This window comes from Topomyia yanbarensis, chromosome 2, assembly GCF_030247195.1.
Source record: "Topomyia yanbarensis strain Yona2022 chromosome 2, ASM3024719v1, whole genome shotgun sequence".
NCBI classification, from domain to species: Eukaryota; Metazoa; Arthropoda; class Insecta; order Diptera; family Culicidae; genus Topomyia; species Topomyia yanbarensis.
In genome coordinates, this window is record NC_080671.1 from 145,387,969 (window position 1) to 145,400,505 (window position 12,537).

Below are 12,537 nucleotides of genomic sequence, written 5' to 3' on the forward strand. Positions count from 1 at the left end.
TTGGCCATCGTGGAAAAAAGTTTACGGTAGACCACTTTCGAAACGAAAACGTGCCCGTGAGTACAGTTTACCAGATCCTGGCATCCCTGAGCGTGGAGCGGAAAGCCGGTAGCCGGAAGCGTTGAAAAAGCTGTTCGACAACAAGGACGAAATGAGTTTGCGTGATGCCGGCCTTGATTCACCGAGCCCTCAAGATGGAGGACATCATCTGTCGAAAGAAGACTCGGTCCCCCGATGACACGGACGAGCAGATAGCGATCGTGAAATCGCAGTACCGGTGGATGACGAACAACTACCGCGAGACGTCGTTCGTGCTGCTCTCGAACACCCACATTCCAGGAAATGACAGCTACTATTCCAGCGACAAGTCGGCCACACACCCCTAAGTAAAATACAAGTTTAAGCATAAATTTAAAAGAAATGTTATGCTGTACATCGCCATATCGGACAGAGGGATTTCAAAACCGTGGTTCAAGCCGAGCGGTCTGGCCAACATCAATCGACAATCAATCAACAAGTGTACCAAGAGGAGTGTCTTGAGAAAATTCTGCCGTTGTTAAAAGAGCATCATACGGTTGGGAAGTACGTCTTCTGGCCGGACAAGACGTCTTCCCATTACGCCACGAAGACGCTGTGCAGAAAAAGATACCGTACGTGCCGAAAGAAAGAAACCCGACTAACTTGCCCCAGTGCCGTCCCATTGGGGTTTTTTTCGGCTCCCTCAGTGCTTTAAACATTCTGAATTCGCTGAAGATTTTTTTTGTTTTTCAACTACATGACTGAAAAAACTTTCATTTTTTTGAACACCTGCTATTAAGCTTACAGGAGAAAAATCAGGACAATTCAATCTTTTGCCTCGACTACCCAGGACACCAGGACAGTCAGTGAAAAACCAGGACATGTCCTGGGAAACCAGGACGTATGGTCACCCTATACTTTCCAAACTGTAACAGTATTAGTAAGGGCACAAGGCTTAATAACCTTAAAAGTTAAAGCCCCAAATAAACAAATAGCGACTTTATTCCACTCAGTACAAGAATCGCTAACAGCACGCAGGACTAAGGGTTTGGGTTACACAAACCGTGTTTTCGTTTTTGGAGCTAGCGCGTCAATCCGGCGCTAGCTTAGTCCTATCACTAAGTTAATGTACGATTCTGATGAGAAAAAGTCAAATAATTTAGGTTTATTAAATCTTGCGGCTAAAGACGCGAAGTGAAGTAGTAAAAAGATAAGGAGTCGAAGGAAAGTTCCTTGCAGATCGAAATCGAACAAATATTAGTCTTTGTCCGATTACACCCTGTATGTAACTTATAAACAGCTATCATACAGTCACATGGAACATAACCATCCATGGAATCGTACTTTGGAGAAATAAGAAAGACACAATTGCTCCACTACACAGTGGTCCCAAAGAGCAAAAAAGGGGTTTTTTAGATTGCCTCAAAACGGTTGACTTTAGCAATATGGTGTCTTTGAGAAAGTTTCTTGGAGTAGAACTCCCCTTCTTTCTGTCTTATCAGATTAATGATTAATCCCCCTAATAGTAAGTTACGAAATTTATTTTCTTCAACAATTCAGATAGACAAATACTTACTTCAGCAAAGTTATAGAAAAACTCGTTACAAACATTTTACCCGAAGACTTCAACTCTCTATCTTTTAAGGTTTTTGAGATTTGGGACATTATTTGCGAAAGGCCCCTTAAAAACAATTTTTTCATCATAAGTTTTCTTCTAGATTTTTTCCATGATATAAATGTTCTAGAACATTGTTTGGACTATTAAACTGCATTACTTTGCCGAAGACGGAAACTTGCTATCGCTGGTATGTGTGGAGATATTCACATTTTTTTATTGAAAATAGCTCTTTTTCCAATGCCGATAACTTTTAAACGGGCAAAAACGGGCAAACCACTTTGTAAACAAATTAAAGTGCAAGAAAAGCACAACAAATGCTGGAAAAATCAGATCTCCCCAAGGCGGCCCTCTATGGAAATACTAGAGCCTAAGTTTGTCCATACTAGAGCTGTTTTGGCATTAAATACATAACCATATATTACTGTTAGTTTTTTTATTTCGATTATAGAGGTTTTAACCTTAAGGTCAATCGCCTCTTCGGGTTAGAAAAATCCCTTATAAATTTTTTTTAACCCTATGTGCGGGGTCGGGACTCGAACCCAGGTGCGCTGCGTACAAGGCAATCCATTTACCAACTGCACTACACCCAACCCCTACTGTTAGTTCTGAAATAAAGGGTTAAAGTCGTAATAATTATCCTTTCTTACTTTTGTAAGCACGTCTTGAGTAAATACCCAAGCAACCAAAAGTTGATATAAAGGAACTACATAAGCTTCTCGTTTTAAGTAATTTTGCAATACGTTTTATGTTCTAATAGCGGGTTAAGCAGTTCTATTAAAGCTTAAGCAGCTTGAAAGTTCGCTAAGAACTTTATGTGAATTTTAAAGTGTGCTTTTTAAGTATTATCCGAACATCAGTTTGCTTGGGTCAAAAGTTACAGTTGTTCAAAAACTCAATGCATACGCCTGACACCGGAAACTGACAATTCCCTTGCGTCTACTTCATAACAATGGCGCAAGTGCAACCAAACGGCGAGTAATCAATTGCATTTGATGACGGGATGAGACAAACTTCAGCTCAAGTATTTCCATAGAGGGCCGCCTTGGGGAGATCTGATTTTTCCAGTATTTGTTGTGCTTTTCTTGCACTTTAATTTGTTTACAAAGTGGTTTGCCCGTTTTTGCCCGTTTAAAAGTTATCGGCATTGGAAAAAGAGCTATTTTTAATCAAAAAACATGAATATCTCCACACATACTAGCGATAGCAAGTTTTTGTCTTCGGCAAAGTAGTGCAGTTTAATAGTCCAAACAATGTTCTAGAACATTTATATAATGGAAAAAATCTAGAAGAAAACTTATGATGAAAAAACTGTTTTTAGAGGCCTTTTACAAATAATGTCCCATATCTCAAAAACCTTAAAAGATAGAGAGTTGAAGTCTACAGGTAAAATGTTTGTAACGAGTTTCTCTACAACTTTGCTGAAGTAAGTACTTGTCTATCCGAATTATTGGAGAAAATAAATTTCGTAACTCACTATTAGGGGGATTAATCATTAATCTGATAAGACAGAAAGAAGAAACTTTTTCAAAGACACCATATTGCTAAAGTCAACCGTTTTGACGCAATCTAAAAAAACCCCTTTTTTGCTCTTTGGGACCACTGTGCACTAGGTGGATTAAAACAGGTTTTACCCAGTTTTTTCCGCTTCCTCATCAATTCATTTTTGTTCTTCGCCCTTTTTTTTCTTTCGAAGTTCACGCTTAAGCATGACCAATAGGTTTCGCAAGGATGGAGTTCAGGACAGTTTGGTGGATTCACTGCACAAAATCCACCAAATTGTCCGCTTACCACTTCGGCACGTTTTAGGAATAGTGGCATGATGCCAAATTGGAGCAAAACATCAGTTTTTGATCGTGCTGTCTTTATAACGACAAAGCCGTTTTGGAGACACCCAGTTTTATACTTCTCATGTTTAATAGGGCTTTCAATCATGAATGGTTCTCCACAAGTGCATATCGCCTGCCAAATCAAGTACATCGAAACGAGTTTCGATAGCTTTTTCCTTTGGAAACGGCCATCCACAGCATTCCTTTCGAAAAAAAAGTCTAAATAATGAGCAAAAAATGCTGTGTACGTTGCTAGCTATCATACTGGGTAAGAATAGGTCAAAAAACGAAGAAAGCTATTGTTTTTAAGACCTTTAAAGGGCGAACACGAAATTATTGAGACACATTCAACAGGGCATAACTTTTTTACCATTGGGTAAAAATCAACCAAATTTTGCACACTTTCTCATTGATGTGAATTGTTTACATGCTGTCAAACTCGAAGCCGTGCTTTTCGATTCAACGAGAATGTAGGTGAACCAACGCGAGTCGAGAGAATAAATTCTTTCCAAACACCTGGAATTTCCTGACCTGTCGCACCGGCAGTTGGGAAAAATGTTGAACATTCACCATTCAACCGTCTCCAGAGTGTTGAAGCGGTTCCAGGAGCGGTTGACGTTGGACCACGGCAAAGGAGCTAGAAGAAAACTGGGACCGAAGAACAAAAAGATGGAGGGAAAGGTGAAGCGGATGATTAAAGCAAATCCCAACGTCTCAAGCCGTGATTTGGCTAAAAAGATCGGCATGTCGCAGAGCTACGTCCAGAATGCAAAGAAGAGAGCTGGACTACATACATACAAGGTACAGAACTTCCCAAACCGAGATGAGCGGCAACAATCGACGGCTAAAACTCGGGCACGGAAGCTCTACGAGAAGATGCTGACAAAATATGGCTGCTGTGTGATGGACGATGAAACGTATATAAAAGCCGATTTTAAGCAAATTCCGGGGTTGGAGTTTTTCACCGGCAAGAGCAAGTTCTATATGGACGACAAATTTAAGAAGAAGAAAATGTCGAAGTTCGCCTCCAAATATCTCATTTGGCAGGCCATCTGCTCTTGCGGACTGAGGAGTGAGCCTTTCGTGACAAAGGGCACAGTGAATGGCTAGATCTACAAATCTGAGTGTCTCGAGAAGCGCCTTTTGCCGTTCTTGCAGCAGCACGTTGAAGCTCCGCTATTTTGGCCAGATTTGGCATCATGCCACTATTCTAAAAGAGTTCTGGAGTGGTATGAGGCCAATTCTGTCCATTTCGTTCCAAAGGACATGAATCCGCCAAACTGTCCGGAGCTGCGCCCGGTGGAGCAGTACTGGGAAATGATGAAGCGGGAACTTCGGAAGAGCAAGAAGACAGTCAAAGACGAGAAGGACATGTTAAGAAAATGGAAAAAAACTGAGAAACTGGTACCGGATGACACTGTAAAGACTTTGATGGAGGGCATCAAGAGAAAATGCGTTAAATTTTACACTCAAGGCTCCATCGATTAACTTTTCTTTTGATTTTTGAAGTAAATATATGCATAAAACTACCCTAAAACTTTGGTTTGATTTTAAACATTATAAGAAAATTGGCATGACATTTTCGGTGTCGCAATAATTTCGTGTTCGCCCTTTATAATGAGTTATGATGAAAAATATGTATGGTTTTCTATGGAACATATTTTTACACCACTCAAAGTAAAAAGTAGGAAGAGCAAGTCTAGTTCGGACTTAGTAAGGACTTATAAATTATAGAAATGAAATATACTGTATTGATTTTGTTGGCTGTTTTCGGAAAATTTAGGACTGAGAGAAACGAAAGCAATGACATTGGTAAACGTATAGGTATTCTGATTCGAATCAGTTATAAACTTATAACGGAAAATTAGTACTCATATGGACATGAGCGAAAGGAGCCTTCTGCTGGTAGGAGTTGGGCTTTCCAACCAAGTCTACCGCATGGTCGTTGATAGAACTTAACTCATCATCATGTTTTACCGCCGGCGTCCTAAATTTGCCGAAAATAGCCAACAAAATCGATACAGAAGAACCATGTGGCAATTAAAACTGAAATGAAATGTGTAAATCGATTTCTAGGCACTTTTTTCCTGAAAGCCTGATCAATTGCGCATATTTTTCTGAAACAACTTATGTAGCTCTTTTACCATATTGTGTATAAATGCTTCCGCGTAAAAGTACATGAAAGTTCCGAATTATCTCAACCCTGCACAGTTTTTTGTTGCCAAAAAATGGGGCGATTCATTATTCACACAAAAACAGTAAAGTATACGCAATAGGGTGGGACAAAAATTAGATTCCAGCTCCGAGCAATTTTTTGGGTTACATTTGGGTCCTAGAACTACTGTGCAAATTCTAAGCTCGATCGGTGAAACTATATTTTTGCGCCCATAGTTTAAAGTTTATATGGGAATTCGTATGGAAAAATCGACTTTTGCAAAATAATTCATCCATCAGTCGCCCAGTGCTTCCTAAAAATAAATCGATGTAAAATTTCTATTGGAAATTTATCAAGGAAAAAATGTCTCGAAGACCGCAAAACGATTGGAAGATTGTGGAAAAAGTTATTAAGCAAAAATCGACTGATGCTCTGACGATTGGAAAAATATTCATTTTTTCTAGCACCACTGCATTTGGCTGTCAATTATATATAATTTTGTTTTGACTCTCTTTTACTGTTCTAAATCAACGATCTGAACTGATTGGTCACTTCCCAAGAGTTTTGAGGTTAAATTGAGGCTTCTTTTGTACAAAATTGGAGAAAATTAAAAATTCTGTATATAATTCGACCGTCAGCAGCAGTGGTGCTATGAAAATTGAAATTTTCATCAATTTTCAGAACATTAGTTGATTTTTGTTTAATAACTTTTTCCACAATTGTCAAATCGTTTTTCAGTCTTCTAGACTTTGTTTCCTTGATAAATTTGCTATAAAATTTTTACATTGATTTATTTTTAGGAAGCACTGGGCGACTGTTGGATGAATTATTTCGTAAAAGTCGATTTCCCCATACGAAATCCCATGTACACTTTAAACGATGGGCGCAAAAATATAGTTTCACCACTTTGCACAGTAATTCTAGTAATTCTAGGACCCAAATGGAACCCAAAAAGTTACTCGGAGCGAAATTTAATTTTTTTCATATAACCACGTCCCATTCTAATACGCAATGATGTCTTCCAGGATCATCTAGGTGATATAGTTACAGCGATAAATTCCCCTTGAAATGAGATATTCGTTACAACTTTTTTCAAAGTTTGAAACACAAGATGAGCATTCAAAAATGTTGAAAATTTTGATTTTATGCAAATTTTTTTGTGAAGACCAAAAATATTTATTTATACTTTAAAACCTTTTTACATAACTTTTTAAATATCGTAGATAAAGCTTCATCATGTTCCAGAAGGTTGTTCGTCTTGTCAAGATACATCAGGAATCAGTAGCAACTATCTGAAATGGCACGTTCCCCATGCTCATCGGAGATTTGTACCTTTCCATGATCTACTTTTTCATCGTTTCCCTGATGAGAAGGATTGGGGAAGTGGTAAGGTTAGGGATAAGGAAAATAATGACACTGAAGAATGAAAATAAAGCATTCTGCACTCCCGGAAGGATGCTGAACGAACTGCAGGTGCCACAATAGCAGGAATAAAACTTTCGAAGCCCTGGAGGGATTTAGAACCCCCGAGGGGATATTGAGACAACAGAACGACAACAGCCTCAAAGAGATATTGTCATTCAAATACGGCTTAAGCTCTGGCTCTTTACCACACAGAGATAGTAACAATAGCATGTTCGTCAGTTTCAGCTCTCTGTACATAGTTTCACCTATGTATAGAGAACCAAAAATCCGGATTCGTAATTGCATTACTACAGGGCAGTTGCATATCAAATGATATGATGTTCCGTAATCGGATTCGCAAAGATCACATGAATAATACTCAGCGCGTTGAATAGTAGCCATATGATAATTGAGTTTGCAATGTCCAGTCTGGGCCCTGACTGGAATACTGCACTTGTGGTTGGAAAAATGCAGCAAATTCTTTGACATTTTCTTTGAATGCAAGTTTGCAAGCTTTGCTAAAGGTTGGCATGTTCGGATGCAGCCCAAAAACGAATCTTGTACTTTATCCAACTTATCGAAAATAGTAAAACTGGTTCTGGATCAACGAAGTCAGTGGCAGCGCCCGCTCTAGCTAGTTCGTCTGCCCATTCATTTCCAGTACTACGGGAAAGAAAAGAAAAACTACGTGTGAGTGTAAGGTTACTGGAAGCAAGTGTATACTCATCCCAAGCAACATTTGGGGCCATAGTATTGTGTGGTTAGTTGCATGATCTATTGGGTTACTGTTTCAGATTTCAGTAACTTTTAGACGGTAGGAAGAGCTTCTTGTTTCAAAAACACATATAGTGGTTTTATGTTCAAGAGTGCCTCTAGAGCAGCAGTGGGTGTTGTCGAAAACTCACCAGTCATCGCCATAAAGAGCATCGTCTGAAGATGGTTTAACTTTGATTGGATTGTCACAACTTCTCCCTTCTGCCACCAAACAAGGCGCCCGTATGCCAGTATTGGTCTAACAAATGTTGTGTAGATCCTTCGAATGTACTTGGGTTTATGTCCCCAAGATTTGCCGAAAGTTTGTCTACATTGGCCGAAGACAATGCAAGTTTTCTTGATTCTGAAATCGATGAGCTGTCCAATTAAAATTTGATTTAAGAATTGTCTCAACGTACTTAACTTGATCCGCTACAATAATTTCAGAGTCAAGGAACTGTAATGGACGAGCTCCAGTTTTTCTCCTTCGTTGCATGAAAAGCACCATTGATGTTTTATTTGTATTAACTGATAGTCCAACATGAAAACACCATTGCTCAACAACACATAAGGCTTGTTGCATCAAATCAAAAGTGTGTTAATCAAAATAGCGGTGATCATTATATGATAATCATCGGCAGAAACCATACGTCGGAAACCCAAGGTCATTAAGTTTCCTCAACAAGCTATCGGCGACAAGGTTCCATAGAAGTGGTGACAGCACACCACCTTGAGGACATCCGCAGACACTCAGTTTCCGTATCTCTAATTGTCTTAACGATGAGCACAGATGTCGGTTGCTAAGCATTGCGTGTATCCAGTTCGTGATATATGAAGGTACTTCATGACCTCGTACTGTTTCCAAAATGGAATCGGAAGACAAGTTGTCAAAAGCACCTTCAATATCGAGAGAAACTCATAAATTTGATTGCTGTTGTGAAAAAGCTTTTTCAATGTTGTAGACAACATTGTGTACCACCCTGTTACACAATGTTGTCTACAACATTGAAAAAGCTTTTTCACAACAGCAATCAAATTTAGTAGACTCCCCCCGGTGATATGTATGTTGTATTGCCTGCAGCGGATGTTTGCCCAAGCTAACATATCGTATGTAGTGGTCGATTAAACGTTCCACAGATTTGGGAAGGAAGGAGGTCAGACTGATCGGCTTAAAGCTCTTTGCCTCCTTTTAAGTGAGATGGCCACCTTTAGGAATGAATTTTGCAGTTATTTCCTGCCACGCAAATGGAATGTATCCTGTTGCCAGATTACAAGTAAGAACCTTTTTTTCAAAATATGCTTAAGATGTTAATATCCTCCTCGTAGTAGAAGTGGAATGATTCCATCTTTTCCTGGAGACTTATAGGGAGTAACACATTCAGTTGCCCATTTAATCGATTTGGTTGTCACAATTCTACGAGCAAATACCCAAGAATCAGAACTAGCTGAAAGAACTCAGAAGCAGTCGTTAGTGATGGCTCCACACAACCTGGAAAGTGTGTTAAAAAGACAGTTGAGTACTACATCTTCGAGTATTCACCATTAGCAGTTCTAATTAAACTGACATGAAAGTCTTTCGATTTCGTAAGTAACTTATTTAACCTGCTAGTCTCGTTGAGACTTTGTGCAGAGGCTTTTCCAATAACTTCGCTCAGAGGTCGGGAATTTCTATATGCTTTGCGAGCCAACTTAAATGCCTCTGACCTGTCCCTACGACTGCGATTCCAAGATCTTCTACATAACTTTTCGAATCGAAAAAGTTCGGTATTCCACCAAGTTGTTCCTCTAGAAGCACGCATAACTCAAAACGGGCAAGCATCTTGGTATGTTGCTACTATGAGTGAGTTTGTTTTATCCACGACCTCATCCGAGTCACACGGAGATTCAATCGTCGGAAGATACCCCTGAAACCTAGTCGCCAAGCTCTCTTCGTAGAGGTTCCAGTTCGTAAATTTTGGATTACGTTATTTGACGATATCTCGCTAGATACGTTCAAGTGATCAAAGACGATGTAGTTATGATCAGATAACGACGGTTCGAGTTCGTTTGGAACGAGCCAGTTTTCTAACTCATGTGTAATACTGTCAGAGCGGAGAGTTACATCTAACATCTCTTCTCTGCCAGCTCGTGCAAATGTTGGACGATTTTCTGCATTAAGTATGTGAATAAGAAGAAAGAGGGATACACAATCGTAATCCGCGAAAGAATGCACTTTTCCTTTTAAGTTGAGACCAACAGTAAAATAATCGACGGGGGGCCTAGTTACACATTATACATTCGAACATTAATAAAAGTAAGAATTTGCTGAAAAATTTTATTGTCCGCAAAATTGATTAAAACTACGAAACGACCCGCGGGTAAGCTTATAGTTGTTGCTGTTTTGGTTCGGTTCAGTTAAATAATCTGTTCAGAAAAAAATTGAATGTCTCATTGCATTATTGAACAGAAAAAAATCTCATATTGCATGTGTACACACTCGATTGTACTATATGTCATAGCAATATATGACGGATTTCATTGCAAGTTTGAATTGAGAATCCTGCTTGTGCTTTTCGATATTAAAAGAACAATGACAGACAGCGAAAACAAACCTCTAAATTTTCGGTTTAAGTTTGTTATCTTTTGAGTTAAATTCAATGACTTCCTTTTATATCTGCAAGGTTTGTTTTGTACTCAAAATCATATCTTGTTTTCAAAACAAACAAAGTTCACGTAATATAAGATATAATCGTCAAAGCCAAAATATTGGTTTATTAACCGATAAATAAAGAAAACATTGTTCGAGCAAAATACTTTTCTGCTGGCACCCCTTTTGCCTGAATAAGGGGTCCATATTCCCTATTACAGCCGCTCATAATTACTTTAATTAGAAATTAGTCCAAATGTAGTGCGGACCTTTGCCTAATAGGGTTACCATAGGTTTATCAGATTAGGTCTTTATGTGGTAGATTCGTGTCACATAACTTTACATTTACGACTCCCTTACTAAAACGCATAAAGAAGACTGGAGATGAGAGCAAAAACATGAAAACTGCAGTATTTTCATTAATCCACGCGCTAAAATTTACCAAAAAAAATATTTGTTTATAGTAGGACCTGCAGGACTTACCTGTCATGACTCCCGACGAGCTGATATCCCTCGGTGTTTGTAGTAGCGAATGATTCGAAGTTGACTGCTGAGTGGCAATATTTTGTGCCGTTTGGCCCGTTTGTTGTTGCGGCTGTGGCTGCTGCGGTGACTGGCGAAGCGATTGAAGATGGTGATGATGATGATGGTGGGCCGTAATGATGAGCACTTGCTGCGTCGAATCACTGCCGGTGGTCGAAGATGACGTTCCAGGCGCGTTGCGTGATACTGTCGTCACCAGTGACGTAGCAACTGCTGCAGTCGACGTTGTCGTAGCCGTCACTGCCACTGCCACCGTCGTTGCTGTCGGCCTGGTCGATGTCAATGGACTACTAACGTCCAAAGACACCAGCGTTGCGGATGAAGACGAGGAGCTGCTTCCGCGTGGGGGCTCGCTTGGTGACGCCACTTTGGAGTGCTGTTGGGGCGATTGATGCTTCCGCGGAAAGTTAATTAGCTCCGTGTGGCGATTTTCTTCTACACTATTATCCTTGTGCTAGTAAATCCTTAACCTTTAGGTGCGCTGCAGTAAACTGTACACTTTTTATCTCCGACTAGATAGGATCGAAGCTCGAAGTGTTTACTCGAGCCTATTAAATTAAATATAGATAGTTTAAATGACGAACTAATTTGTACTAATTTTGATTGTTAATTATTTTCAAACCTCTAACACTATGAACACAGTTATTATTGATAACGATTAAGAAGATTTCTACACTAGATCATAGATTAGCTCAACAAATTTCACTAGTGTTATGCACCAACATAAAAACTTGAACGTAAACGGCACATAGGACCACTCTGGTAACTATTCGGTAACACTTTACAACACTAAAAAGTCCTACAAGATGCTGCTAAAAATCTGGCCAACTACTAAAATCAGTCTTTTGAGATCGTAATTTCTTAAAACAGTGACAGAAATTGGTTTTCCCTGTTTCGGAAAATAGTTTATCCTCACTTTTGCGAATCGAATCGAAGAAATCCAGAATGGTTTGCACTACAAACTGCACTCTCATCGGAAAATGGTATCTCTGCTGCAGGAAGGAGGTGTGTGCATTACAATGTAGTTGTAGACTTTCCTAGCGAATCCTAGTAGAATGCGACTTCAACACTTCGGTGGCCTACTGAGTGAGAGTGCAGGTCCTTCTCTTTCGTCGAAGAATAACCGAGAAATATGGAACGAATGACCGAATAATGCAATGAAGAGAAAATGCTGCCGCGGTCTGTTCCCACCGGTTTTCCACACGCACCCCCCGGCTCTTGAGTCAGTCGGTCGGCCAGAAGGAAAAATCGATACCCTTCCTTGCTCCTATACTGCAGAACGCGTAGCAGCTGTTTGGTGTATCACACTGTCATACACCAACACTAGCAGACCCTTGCCAGGATGCACTGCGAACACGTCACACCCATACCGTGCTAGGCGCGAGAAGCTGCTTTCGTAATCAGTCTGGCAGCATGAATGACATTTGACTCATACACACACTTTTACACACAGGGATGCACTGATTGCGTCGACTCTTTCAAGATGGCTTCCGTAGTGGGGGGGTTGTTTATCTTCACTTTAGCTGTTCAGTTTTTCATAGACACGAACCTTTTAGCTGTTGTTGGTGCGGATACCGGATTAATGGCGTATTGT

At 39.8% G+C, this 12,537-nt stretch overlaps 1 protein-coding gene across 1 annotated transcript in view; it reads right to left on the reverse strand.

The window, feature by feature from the left end:
• The window catches only part of LOC131679830 (probable serine/threonine-protein kinase roco5), a 567,409-nt gene extending 555,098 nt beyond the window's left edge, over positions 1-12,311 (reverse strand). Inside the window, exons 1-2 of the mRNA XM_058960578.1 lie at positions 12,276-12,311; positions 10,884-11,397 (exon numbers count right to left, since the gene is read on the reverse strand). Coding sequence (XP_058816561.1) covers positions 10,884-11,397; positions 12,276-12,311 — 550 coding nt within the window. The remainder of the gene's footprint in view (positions 1-10,883; positions 11,398-12,275) is intronic.
• Positions 12,312-12,537: the final 226 nt, after the last annotated feature.